The following is a 13551-nucleotide window of genomic DNA, read 5'->3' as shown; positions in this document are numbered from 1 at the left end:
CATCTCTGGAAGCGGGGTTGTTTGGGTGGGACGACGGGGACAAACCCTGGGTGTGGTGACGGTGACATCACTGTTCTCTGCAGCCCAGCCTCCCTTCACCATGTGTTTCCGCGTGAAGTTCTACCCCACAGACCCGGCGGCTCTGAAGGAGGAGATCACCAGGTGAGGATGGGGACCAGCCAGCAAGGGCTCAGCCAGGGCAGGAACACTCTGCCCATCTTCCCTCTATAGTCAAGAGAAAGCAGCAGCCATTGGAATTTCCTGAAGGTTTCTGCATTGTCTCAGCTGTGGGGAGACTCTGGAAATCTCCAGCTGGGTTTGTCAGCATGTGGGGCCACTGTGTCCGGTGCTGCCTGTGGATTTAAACTCACCGACTTCATCTTTGACTGCAGCCGGTTACAAAAACCACAATTCCAGGGCAAAGTGCTCTGGGCGCAGCCCTGTTCACCATAACATCCATCGTGGCTTTGGTGCCATCCTGCCAGTGCAGAACAGCTCCTGGGCAGCACCAGGCATATGCCCTTCCCTACAGCTCTCCAAAATCTCTCCTTCCAGCTGGAACCCCCTGTCCTGGACAGTGCTGGACAGTGGATTCAGGCAGGAACAGCAGTTCACCCTCAGAGTCTGATTTCTGCTTCTGCAAATACTCTCACTGTTTCCAAATCAGCTGTTACAGCCAGCACCAGAGCACGTCCCCAGCTCAGGGTGTCCTTGCGTGTGCTCGGTCTGTCGGGAAGGACTGAAGTGTCCCCAGTTCCCTTGCTGTCCCCTGGAAATAATTAAGCCACAACCCTTTTACATTAAGGGCATGGATGTTCTGGGAGAAATGAGTGATAAACTGTGATGCAGAAACTTGACAGCACTGCTCTCCAGTTGCTATCTTTAGGGGCTCTTCATGCTGCTCTTCCTGCCAGAAGGATGGATGTGATGAGCACTCACAGAGAAACCACAGCAGCTTTGGCAAACAAGCTGTGACTGCAGATCTGTGGGGCTGACAGCCCAGACTCCCCTGTGGAGGGTCTGGTGCTGCCTGAAACTGAAGGTTCCTGCATTTGTCCCCTGGAGCCTTTTGCCATTATTGCTGCTAATAATTCCTAGTTTTCTTTACGAACCTGGGGTTTGGGGTGTGAAAGGTGCAAAACCTATAGGGTCCCAGCTGCCAAAATGCAGGTGGAGGCTCCAGCCAAAGTCAGTGAGCTGTATCTGGGAACAAAGGGTGGGGGAAAAAACATCACCCTGTGCTTCCTGCCTCTGCCTCGGCTTTTGCCTGGGATGTACCTGACCAAGGCAGGACATCATCGCTCCTGGATAAGAAAACTCCCTCTTACCTGTAAAAACGGGGACAAAAGTAGCACGAATGTCTCTTGATGGCTGCCCAGCAGGCTGGAAATGCTGTCCTGCTCTGGGGGCAGCCAGCTGCTGCAAACTGCAGGGCCCCTGATGTCTTGGCCCCAAATGCCCTCAGATGGTGGCAAATAGTCCCTGTTACGCACAGCAGCCTGGAGCCGAACATCCCTGCATCCCTCTGCCCATCCCCGTGTCCCTCTGCCCATCCCGTCCCACACTGAGCTGCCGTTGTTCCATTTGCTCTGGCTGCCATTAGATATTCCTGCTGAATAGCTGGAGTCTGTGCTGAGTGTGCTGAGAATTAAGTAGGCTTACTGGTAGAGCTAAATATATTCCAGGATTTAAATCTTAGGATTTTCAGTCTATTTCTGCAGGCAGCAAATGAGAGAGGATGTCAGGGCTTTTGCAGCCAGTTTTGCAGGGTGTTCAAAATATACCTGGGCTCAGCTTTTTGCTTCAGTTTTGCATTCATCAACTCTGTATTTGTGGTGAACAGAGCAGTTAGAAGAAGTAGAGGATGGTTACGTGTTTCAAAAACTCTTCCGGGGTTTGATTTCTTAATGAAGAAGTACAAAAGTAATGAAAGCTTTGCTTGTGTTTCACAGAAGGACAAAAAAAAAACCAAAACAGAAACAATCCACAAAAGTAAAACACACCCTTAAGATGTTGTTTGGAAGACAGAACAAATTTCAGTTCTTGGGGAGCTGAGGAGGGGGTGAAGCCTTTGAGAAGAGTCCCCACCGCGTTTGCTGGGCCAATTGAAATGCGCCCCTGTGCAGAATGCCAGAGCTGCTGCTGCCATGGGCTGCCTGGGACAGGACTGACCTGGGGTTTGGACAGGAGCATTTCAGGGGACACACACAAGTGGCCAGTGGTTTCACACGGATACATCTCCTTGTTTTGCTTAGGAGGCATTTATTTAGTTTGCAGATTTTACATTTGCTCCCAGAAACCGTAGCCATCAGACCTTCATTTAAATGTGGAACGGCCAAAACCGTCATCTCTAATGACAGCTATTATGTGGGCATTAAGCTGCACACACAATATGTTAATTGTATTTCTTTTTTTTAATCAGAGATTAGCAAATGTCTGCAGTTGTCAGGCAGGGAGAACAGAAATGGGATCAGGATTGACCCTTGGGTGTTGGGAGCTGCACCCCCCAGGGCAGTGGGGTGGAGCTGGATGGCAGCTCATGGCTTCCAGTTTGGAAATATTAAATATTTCCGATCTTTAATCTCCTTTTCGGAGGAAGCTGCATCCCAGCGCTGCTCCGGAGAATTCCCCTTTCCAGGGGCTATTTCCAAGGAACAAATAAGGCTTTGGAAAACCTGTTTGGCACCTGCTCAGATTTGGCACTGCAGCTCAGATTTAGCACTGCAGCTCAGATTTACAGACTCTCCCTTCCTGACCGGGGTTCCATGGTGGGTGCGGGATGGGGACCCGGGCAGGTTCAATCCATGCGGTGGGCTGCCCTGCTCGCTGCACTGGAGCTGTGCCTGCAGCTCAAACCTGGGCTTAAAATCCACTTTCCCCTGGAACGAGTACACTTTAATATCTGGTTTTCTCTTTGATATATTTTATCTGGGAAAATTAGTGGCTTATCTCATCATAAATACAGATTTGAGAAATGAGGCATGACTGAGATATCGCAGAGTGCGAGTCTGATCATTTAAACACATTTCCGAGCACTCCAATTTCCATTTTGCTCCTCCACGCTGTGGCTTATGTTTTATCATCAAAAGGTTTTTTCCAAATGTATTGCTGTGTGACTCAGCCCAAGCTGTTACTGAGGTTTGAATTTATTCAAATAAGTAGTTTCCCACCCTGGTTCACCTTATCACTGGGCGTTGGTGCATGGAGATGAGCAAGAGGCAGCTCACGCTGGATAATGTGATGTTGATCATTGGGGAGCACAGAAGGGGGAACTGGGCGAGACCTGGGAGAATACAGAAAGTTGGGCAAGGAGGAAATCAGATCATGGGGGAGCTGAGCAGCCAGGTGGGAATGCAGGACGGGGAAGCCCAGCATTGCTGGGGTGCTCAGGACCATGAGACCCTTCAGAGCATCATCCCTGAGCACCTCATGCTGGACTGGGGCGGTCGCGAAGTGTCACCAGGACTGCAGGGACCCGCACTGCCTCATCTGACTTTTCTTGTGTGCATTTTCCTGCTGGGATGCTCATCCCAGTACCTCCACGCCGAGGGAGCTCTGTGTCTCTGCTGTGCTGTGTGTGACTGCACAGGTGGGAGCTGGATCGGGGAGATGCCATGTCCCTGTGGGGCTGGGACTGTCGGTCTGAGCTGCAGCACCGGCCCTGACAGGGAACTCCTCCACAATTAGCACGTGTTGGCTTCCAGCGAGTGTAATGTCTTGTAAATGGGATGCTCAGAAAGAAATGTTACTGCATGTCGTGGTAGATATTCCACATCTAAATTGCCTGTTTAGGTAATTTAAACTTTGCTTAATAAACGGACTATCTCTTCTGTCCTCAGGTACTTAGTCTTCCTGCAGATCAAAAGGGATCTCTACCATGGCCGTCTCCTCTGCAAGACTTCGGATGCTGCTTTGTTGGCCGCCTATATCCTTCAAGGTAATGCCTTTTGACAAGATAAATTTACTTTTCATGCTAAGTACTGATTACATTCTTTCACTTACAACAGATCACTGCACCTAGAATACAAATGCCATCCTGCTGGTGCGGGTCCCGCGCTGCCAGGCTGCGGTTGTGCTGTGGTTGTGTGGCACAGGGCTGGGCTGGAGGGGGTGAGGATCAGTAGCCCTGGGGCTGAGCCAGCCCAGGCTCTGGCTCTGGGCTTGTCTGGGCGCAGGAACAGCCCTGGGACAGGCAGTTCTGTGTCCATGGCTGCACACAGCCTGCAGTAACTCCAACCAGAGCTGCTCTCCATGTCACTTTATGAATTTCCAATTAATTTTATTTAAGTCACAGTTGCACCCCACAGGGTGAGCAGGATTCTCTCACTGTTCCCAGCCAGCTGGGATGGGGCTGGGGACTGGGACTCCCCAAGTCTGCTGTAACACAGAACCACAAGGCTCCTAGGAGGCTCTGGGCAAATAACTTGAGGAATTAATAGATTTGGGAGAGTGACCATCTGCTGGTGGGTGATTCCCAAGCAAATGGTGAAATTAATTGCTGGCAGTAAATGGCTTACAAATGATCATTCTGATGGGAAGCATGGGCGGGTGGGAGCAGCGTTCCTGGGATGCTCTGAGCTCTGCATCTGGGTACTGCCGGGATGGGGATGAACCCTGGGCTGTGATCTCCAGAGGTGCCTTCCAACCCCAACCATTCTGTGGTTCTGTGACCGTTTCCATCTGCCTCCAGCTGAGATTGGGGACTATGACCCGGGGAAGCACCCAGAAGGTTACAGTTCCAAGTTTCAGTTCTTCCCCAAACACTCGGAGAAGCTGGAGAGGAAAATCGCAGAGATCCACAAGTCGGAGCTCAGGTATGGCCGGGGCTTCGCTGGGCAGCAGCAGGGATTCCAGATGCTCAACTGGTTTTTGTCCCTGTTTGGGATTTTTGGTTGTGCTATGGGATGAGGACTCACTGCTCTCATGTGTCAGATCCAGCTGGGAGCCAGCGGGGCTCTTGGCACTGCTTGTAAGAGCAAAATGAAGAGCAGAGAGCTTTGGGAAAGCAGGATGTTTGGTGGCACAGAAGCATCACAGCGAATCACCCTGTGAGAGAAGCTGCTGCATTTCCCAAACTTCTGCTCACTGCAAGTGTGATCCAGCAGACAGAACAAGCTGCAGAAAGTGCAGAGAAATAACAAAAACAGGCAGGCAATGGAGCAGATCTGGTCCTGGGGCAAAACCAGCCCCATCCCTCCTGCCTGGGGAGGGCTGGGGGGTTTCTGCAGCTCTTGGCTCAGCTTGGGGGTCCCTGGTCTTCCCTGGCAGGATGGGGACAGTGACCAACCACTCCCAGACCCCTTCTGCCTTCTCCCCACTCTGGGGACGTGCTCTGTCACACTGTGTGCACAGACCATCAGCAAAGCCCAATGTCCTCCCATGGCGCTGGGGGTACCTCCAGGGCCGTGTCCCGTGGGACAACTGGTCCCGGGGCGGGGCTGTCACCCCCCCGGACCCCAGCGGAGCCATGCCTGTACATCATGGGGTCTGCTGGCCTCTGCCCAGCAAACTCCCCATCCTCCCCCCAAAGAAATGCCTGTGCTGCCTATAGGAAATGCAACCCCTCATTTGGCAGCAACTCCTCAGTTTTGGTGGGTTGTGGTGCTGTGGGATGCACTGGCGGGAGCCAGGGGGGCTCCACACTGCTCTCCTACTGCGGATGGCCATGCTGACAGGGGTACCGGGAATGTGCTGTGACTGATGCCTCTTGTCACTGATTGCAACCCTGTCACCAAGGGCTGACGTTCCTGTTCATGTCTTCCATGCAGTAGTGTTGTTTTCTCTGTTTCTCCCCCCTGCAGTGGGCAGACACCAGCGACTTCAGAGCTGAATTTCCTTAGGAAAGCCCAGACTCTGGAGACCTATGGGGTTGACCCGCACCCTTGCAAGGTAAAACACTTTTCTGAGCACTGTTCCTTGTGTTGGATTCTTGCTCCAATCAGTAACAAGCTGCAGAGGTGGCTGGTTTGTCACCTGCCGTGGGGCTGTGGTGCTGGCGGAGCTGTGGGACACAGGCTGTGCTGGAGCCAGCTGCAATCTCCAGCCCCAAAAACCAGCTGCAGCGAGCACAGGGGAGGGGAAGCGCTCCAAAACCCTTCCAGAGAGCACACGCGGAAACTGTAAGGAATCATTTCTCATGCAGACAACTGTAAAAGTCAGTAGCCCATCATCTTCTGTGAAAACCTGTAATTTGGAGGCAGTAACAAGGTCAGTAATGTGTCTGAGAGACCAACAAGCATTAATCTCCCAGAGACAGACTATCGCTCTGCTCTTCTCTGGCCAGTAATCCAGTTTTCTGTTTGAAATGCTTTTTATTGAGTGTAGATGTCATTGCATGTGTCTCTTTCTGGTCCCTTATAATCCCATCGTGTACAGATAGATGTGGGATGCAGAGCAGATGGAGATTTTACTCTAAGGGCGGTACCTGATCCGTGGTCCCTGGGAATTTTACCTGGATTATACCACATAAATATGCCATTGTGGTGAATCTACCTGGCCTTACGGGGTGTGCTGTGACTGCCGGAGGCACTGCCAGGCGGGGGGAGCTGCATTTGTGCCGGTTTGGTGGTGCTGCTGGCAGTGATGCTCAGTGCCGGTGTGGGGAGGTCTGTGCTTTGCTCCTGCTTCCCTGCAGGGTCCTGTGCCCCATTTAGCACCCCTGCTCACTCCAGCATCCCCCGCTCCCCAGGGGACCCTGCTCCTCCGCTCCTCTCTCCATCCCACACTCCAGCAGTACGTCCCTCTGCTCAGGTGCTGCTTCTCCCTTTCCCAAAGGTTTTCCCAGGCTGGGGAAAGAGCCACAGCACTTTGGGCAGCCCATGAGCTGCAGGAGCTGCTGCCGGGCTGGTGCATTATCCACAGGCTGGTTGTGGCACAGATGCACAGAAATATTCCTGCTGCCACTGGACAGAGCTGCTGTGTCTCAGACACAAGGGGTTTGGGAATTTACGTCCTGCCTTGTGCAGGGTGTTGGACTGAGGTTCAGGGGTCTCTGCTTTTGGCCATTCACCCTTGACAGGTTAAGATGGATTTTTGATCTAATCTGGATTTAAAACCAATTTGTTCTCTGCTCAAATTCGGAATATCTCATCACAACACTGGCTCCCTGCTATCCCTGCACCGTGAGGTAACTGAGATCCAGCATCCCAGGCTGGAAGGCAAACAGCAGAGAAAACGTGTCACCTCTTGATTAAGCCGGTAAAGTGCATAACTGGAAGCAGAGGGGGAGAATTGTACCCCTGAACTGGGGAGATACTGGGCACGGGGCAACTCTGCTTGTTGCTGAAATGCTTCGTGCCACATTTTCCCCCTATAAAACATCATAGGAGAAGGACCACAGGCACTGAACATGCATCCCTCTTCTGCAAACCACCCCTGTAGAATTCCTTGCCTGCTTTTCCTGCCCAACGCAGCAGAAATCCCGAGCCTGGCACGTGCCTTCCCTGCGGCTCGGCGTCCTTCCAAAGCCACCTGAACCTCTGCCGGCCAAATAAAAGTCAGGGCAAATCTAACAATTACTGAGCGGCCACGACTGTTTCATAATATTCTTAAAACTGAGTGTGTAACTGTTTTTCCGTGCACACCAGCGCAGTTAATGATCACTTCCTCAGAGTCTAGACATGGTGATTAAGTTAAAGTGCTGCCTTGCTCTGTGTGTGACACTAATTATTGGTTTGGCACTGTCTGGATGCCGCCCAGCCGCACTGGCTGCGCGGGGCTCCGGGGTAGTCAGGTCTAATGGCTTTTACCATTTTGTGGTTTAATTACTAGTGAAGGGGTTGGTGGGGCCTTGGCGGTTTATTGCTCCCCAGTAAGCGATGGGATCCCTGTGGCTGGGACCTGTCTTGCGGTTTCTCCTCATTTGTGCTGCCCCGTTATTCACTGGCAGGTTTTGGGGGGTGTATGGGGTGTTGGACTGAGTGAGCCTGCAGGAAGCAGCCACTGGCAGGGTCGGTGCAGGGGATTCAGCATCGCCACCACCTTGGGCTGAGGGTCAAAATGGTGTGTGAGCTTTGCCGACTCAGTGACATTTTCAGAGAATCATACAATTGTTATGGTTGGAAGATCATCAAGTCCAACCATAAACCCAAGTCCACCACTAAACCGTGTCCCTAAGTGCCACATCTACATGTAATAGAATCACAGAAGGGTTTGGGTTGGAGGGACATTCCCAGCTCCCCCAGTGCCACCTCTGCCATGAGCAGGGACATCTTCACCAGCTCAGGCTGCTCAAAGCCCCGTCCAGCCTGGCCTGGGATGTCTCCAGGGATGGGGCATCCACCTCATCTCTGGGCAACCTGGGACAGGCTCTCACCACCCTCACAGCAAAAGAAAAGGAGCTGCAATTCCCAGAGATCCTCCAGGGAAAGCAGGGAAGGAAAGCCACCTGCTTTCCTTCACTCACGTTCAACCTGACCCTTAGTAAATAATAGTGTAGTCTATATCAATTTGTGTTGCTTTCCACATGTCTGTCTTTCATAAAGTTCAAAAGCTCATCATGGAAGTGTTAGGTTGCCTGTTAGGAGCAAATGGTAAGTTAGGCAGTTTTAATGTCTCTGAGCATTTTAATTCCACCAAATGTAAGAAAATAAGTCCTTGTCTCATACTGACTTACTTTCTTTACTCTGAAATTGTTTTTTTTTTTATGAAAAAGAACAGCTATAGCACTTAAACCTTTTTGACAGATGTTTAAGCTCTGGGTTGTTAACAGAAGCAGGAGCAGATTTCCTTTGCAGTGACATTTACCCTGACCGAGGGGTCGCTCCTTCCTGAGGAGTGAGAGATACTTCACTTCAATGCCAGTCCAGACCTGAGAGGATCCCAGTTAGGCCAAGTGTGCAAAACTAGATGGGTAGTGGGTTTGTAATGTGGACTACTTTACAGCAGGGACAAAGCTAAAACCATTTATCTCAATTAACTTGGGATCTAGTGAATAATTTAAACCTTAGCCTTGGAAGTGAAAGGCCACCACTTCAACCAACAATTCACCTGTAGCTCTTATTCACAATGATTATTAAACCTCTCTCATGTTGAATATTATATCTTGCAGGCTACATTTTTACCCCCAAAAGTTCTAATCATGTATTAAAAAAAGGATTAGTCCCATTTTATCGGTGGCTAAGTTTCAACAGTCCCATTTGTGGTTTGAAAAGGTGGCCAGTTGCCCTAAAATAACAAAACCTAATCAATAGGAGGCATGATGATGATTGACATTCCTCAAATTAAGAGATCATTTCTAGCTTACAAATCACACCAGTAAATGATCTCAGATTTCCACTCGCTGAGAAACTGCTGTTTTCTTCTAGGATGTGTCGGGGAACGCAGCATTTTTGGCCTTCACCCCTTTTGGCTTTGTCGTTCTGCAGGGAAACAAGAGGGTTCACTTCATCAAGTGGTGAGTGATGAGTTCCCCGGCTCTGCCGGGAGCCCTGCGGTGCCAGCACTGCCAGGCTCAGCACTCCTGAGATGGGGCAGTGGCCCTCGGGGTGTCACTTGGTGGGGTTTCACTTTGTGCACTGACTTCGCTGACAGGCTCGGGGCTCCCGAGTTGGGGTGATGGCCCTCGGGGTGTCACTTTGTGCTCTGTCCCACCCATGGTGGAGCCCAGGGGCCCAGCTGGCTCTGTGCTGCCACTATTTGCCGGCCCCAATTCTGCCTTAGCCCCTCAGCCGCAGGGCTCCCGGGTGAGCTAAAAATGTACTTTTTTGTTGCTTTATTGCCCCGGACTTCTTCAAAAGCCCCCCAGCCCCTCTGAACTCATTTGCCTTGTTCCTCAGTCTTTACTGCATCTTAGATTTTGGCCAGTGTGCCCCTCGCGGCTGATATTGTCACCTGGCTGGTGCTTGTATGACGAGGTCCTAGTGACTCTGGGACACCCCAATGACCATTGGCTTCACCCCAGTGTGCCTCCCTTTCCAGCTGCTGGTTTCTGAGCCAGGGCTCTTCTTACTGCCCTGTGTCACCTCCCAGGCACTGAAAACAGGGTCCTGAGGCTGCCTCACTGCTGTTCCCAAACCTCAGTGTGTGACCTGCAGTTCCCAGCGAGTGCCCAGGGCCAGCAGCTGCTGTGGGCCCCACGCAGCCTCTTACCTGCCCGTCTTTGTCCTTGCAGGAATGAGGTGACCAAGATGAAATTCGAAGGGAAAACTTTCTATTTGTACGTAAGTCAGAAGGAGGTGAGTGCTTCCCCATCCTGTGGGACATCCCGAGCGTGGCCGCGGCAGGCTCTCTGGCCACTTCACAGGTGTCACCCTGTGCTAGGGGTGCAGGGACACAGTGGCAGTGCTGGTGCCATGTCACCCCTGCTCCCGCTGGTGCCACCTCTGGGCGCTGAAGCCGCAGATGGCGGGTCAGCCCTAGCTGTGCTGCGGTGGGGGCTCTGCCTCTGGTGTTTGGGATTGTTGTGGTTATTTGTTACCACCACTTGGTTAGCCCTGCTTAGTGACATCAGCCTGAAATCCTTCGGCTGAAAACAACTCCTGCACAAGCCATCAGCGTGATTTTCTTAAAAATGCGTTTCTGGCCATTCAAAAAGGCGAGTGAGTGGGAGGGGTGGTGGCAGATCACAGTGAGGGGCTGTGCCGGGGTGTCAGACGATGCTCCAGCATCTCCCCGCGTGGCGCTGGAGCAGAATCTGCCCCGTCTTAGCCGCTCTTTGGCTGCTCTGGCTCCAGCCACGTTCCTGATGTGCTGCCCCTGGGCACTGCTCACTGTTCCCCTACCCACTCCTTCTCTTTCTTCTTTAGGAAAAGAAAATTGTTCTGACCTATTTTGCCCCAACACCAGAAGCCTGCAAACACCTCTGGAAGTGTGGGATAGAGAACCAGGCGTTTTACAAGTGAGTATTGGACCCCGGCTGTGCAGGGGGTTCTGCGTCCCCCGGGGTCAGTGCAGCCCGGTGCAGCTCCTGTCTGAGGGCTCTGCCAGGCACCGGCAGCGTGACAGCCCTGTCCTGCTGGCCTCAGCATGGTCACCAGCCCTGGGGAGTCCTTCCCACTCCCCCACTGTGCTCATCCCTCCAAAACAAGCCTTTATTCAGAAGACTGATTGTTTGGAGATTAAGCCTTTAATGCTGAGCAACCAGCAGAAGTGTTGGACCACTTTCCCTGCCGATCGTGACTGGTTCACAGCCACTGCGGATGCTCCGGTACTGCCAGCACGGTGTGCAGCCAGTGTGGGAAGCGGCAGGAACAGACACCGCCAAAGCTCAGGAGATGCTTTCTGACCCAATATTCCAGGGTGGATTTTCAAAATGGCTTCACATAGGGTCTGTTTGTGCTGAATCCAGCACTAAAATCCCCACTGAAGCTGAGCCAATGCCCCGGGTGCTCTAGCAAAGCCTACTTTTTAATGGGGAAGGCCCAAAAACTTTCAGAAAAATGTGCTTCTGAGCTCTTTGGGAACAAATTAATTGCTCATGGAAAATACTCAAGGGAGCGAGCTGCAGCCGCTTGCCTGGTGGTTGGGGACGGTGGCTCAAGGGACTGTCCCCCTGGTTGCCCCCTCCAGGGACCTGTGGCAGGGGGAGCTCCTGCCAGGGAGGCCGGGGACAGTTTTCCCTTCCCCAGGAGCTCAGGGGTCCCTGGTCCGTGGCCACCAAAGCAGTTTTTCTGCCCCCGGTTTGGTGAACTAGGCTGTCAGACGGGGGGGGGGTCACGGGCTGGTCTGGGCCCAAAACCCAGGGAGATGCCAGGTGGAACAGTTTGGTTTTACCATCCTGCTCATGTTGTACTTAAAAATAGCCTGCTTTGTGCTTTGTAATGAGTTTTATTTTAATCAGCAAGATGCGAGATAAAGCCTGTGATGTATTCTCTCTGGGAATACTGCAATCAGTAGGTTTCGTTTCTCATTATATTAACACAGAATGAAATTGCAATATTGCTTTACAAATCTTTTTATGATTACTCATGTCAGTAAATTACCGCTGCAATGTGCACTCGCTGGAGCGGGCTGTGGGCTCGGCCGAGGTGCTGCTCGGCTCAGTCTGGGGCGAGAGACCAGCTCCCAGGGACAAGGAGGGGACAGGACTGTCCTTACCAAGAGTTTTACCCACCAATGGCCAGACAGACCCCAGCGGGTGCTGCCTGCACGGGACAGGCCGATTCCTGCCCTGCAGAGCCCTGGCGAGGGATTCAGCTCCTGGAGAGGTCCAGCCCGGGGCCACTCTGGTGTGTGGGTGCTTGGTGGGGCACCCAGGTATGGGGAAATGCTGTGACACTTCAGGTGCCACCATGCTGCTGCCAGCAGCTTGTTTGGTTCCTGGTAGTGTTTCACATCTCCAGGGCTTTGCTCCTGTAATCTGGCCGTGCTACCGTGTGCTGGATGCGGTGCCAGCATCAGCAGAGCAATCAGTCCTCGCCCCCCATGGGCTGTGTAGGGAACAGAACCGAGTGCTCAATGAATGGGATGCTCAGGCTGCTCTTGGTGCTGTTGCAGGCTGGAGAAGTCAAGCCAGGTCCGGACTGTGTCTAGCAGTAACTTGTTCTTCAAGGGAAGCCGTTTCCGATACAGGTAAATGATGACAGTAAGTAGCAGTATGGGTGCATTTTTGGATGCTCCCTTGGATGCGCTCTGGGGAGCAGGTCAGGGCTACGGTGGCCCGAGGACGTGCTGAGGGTCCTGCCGTCCCCAGGAGCCCTGCCATGGCAGCGCCGCCCCCTCGCTGAGGCCATCGCCGCTTCTTCCTCTGCTCCACAGCTGACACCCCCAGACCCAGCCCCACAACAGCGGAGTTTTGGAGGGATGGGTGTGGAGAGAAGAGGATGGTGGGCTTTGGGATTTGTCTTTTGTGAACAAAAAGGAGTGAAACAAACTTCTGCAGTTCCTAAATTCCTGGGGGTGTTGCTCCTCCATGGCCCTGGACCTGCCACCTGATATCTCTGCGGGACGAGAGGTCCCGGGCACATCCCCAGCTGCAGGGTATGCGGGGGGGCCCAGGTTCCCATGGTGTGTCCCTCCACAAAGGGAGGTGACTCCATGGTGTCCAGCACCTCATGCCAGCAGAAGCAGCAAAACATGGTGGCTGAGGTGTCAGCCCAGCTGTCCCTGCTCTCCCCATCACCTGTATTTTCAGCAAATCTTCCTGCTTGCCCTGGAGCTGTGGGTAGAGCCCCCAGCCCGTGTGCGTGGGGGCGTCCTGGGCTGTGCTGGGGTGCAGGTGCTGCGGGGCAGCTCGCCGGTGCGGTGCTCACAGCTGCTCTTCTCAACCCCCCTCAGCGGCCGCGTTGCGAAGGAGGTGATGGAGTCCAGTGCCAAGATCAAGCGGGAGCCGCCTGAGATCCACCGGTAAGAGCCCGGTGGTGGGGCTGGGGTCTCCCCGGAGTGGCAGGGGGAGCCGAGGGGCTCAGGCACCGTCTGGGGCTCTGACACCATTCCCGTTGTTTTCCCCAGGGCAGGGCTGGTGCCGAGTCGGAGCTGCCCCTCCATCACACATGGCCCCCGCCTGAGCAGCGTGCCGCGCACCCGGAGGAGAGCTGTGCACATCTCCATCATGGAAGGTAGGGCAGGGGGCCAGCCCCATGCTGCCAGGACATGCACACTTGTGCACACACA

At 53.1% G+C, this 13551-nt stretch overlaps 1 protein-coding gene across 3 annotated transcripts in view; it reads left to right on the top strand.

The window, feature by feature from the left end:
• Nucleotides 1-13551, top strand: part of FRMD5 (FERM domain containing 5) — an 84718-nt gene that overhangs the window by 65967 nt on the left and 5200 nt on the right. For all 3 annotated transcript variants that reach the window (XM_071813914.1, XM_065847716.2, XM_065847715.2), the window contains 10 exons: nt 84-162; nt 3840-3937; nt 4691-4814; nt 5802-5889; nt 9306-9394; nt 10112-10175; nt 10746-10837; nt 12436-12510; nt 13216-13284; nt 13390-13496. In XM_071813914.1, coding sequence (XP_071670015.1) covers nt 84-162; nt 3840-3937; nt 4691-4814; nt 5802-5889; nt 9306-9394; nt 10112-10175; nt 10746-10837; nt 12436-12510; nt 13216-13284; nt 13390-13496 — 885 coding nt within the window. The remainder of the gene's footprint in view (nt 1-83; nt 163-3839; nt 3938-4690; nt 4815-5801; nt 5890-9305; nt 9395-10111; nt 10176-10745; nt 10838-12435; nt 12511-13215; nt 13285-13389; nt 13497-13551) is intronic.

This window comes from Patagioenas fasciata, chromosome 12 (assembly GCF_037038585.1).
Source record: "Patagioenas fasciata isolate bPatFas1 chromosome 12, bPatFas1.hap1, whole genome shotgun sequence".
Lineage (NCBI taxonomy): Eukaryota > Metazoa > Chordata > Aves > Columbiformes > Columbidae > Patagioenas > Patagioenas fasciata.
Note: the sequence above shows the minus strand (reverse complement) of the source record. Positions and strands in the feature narration are given on the sequence as shown.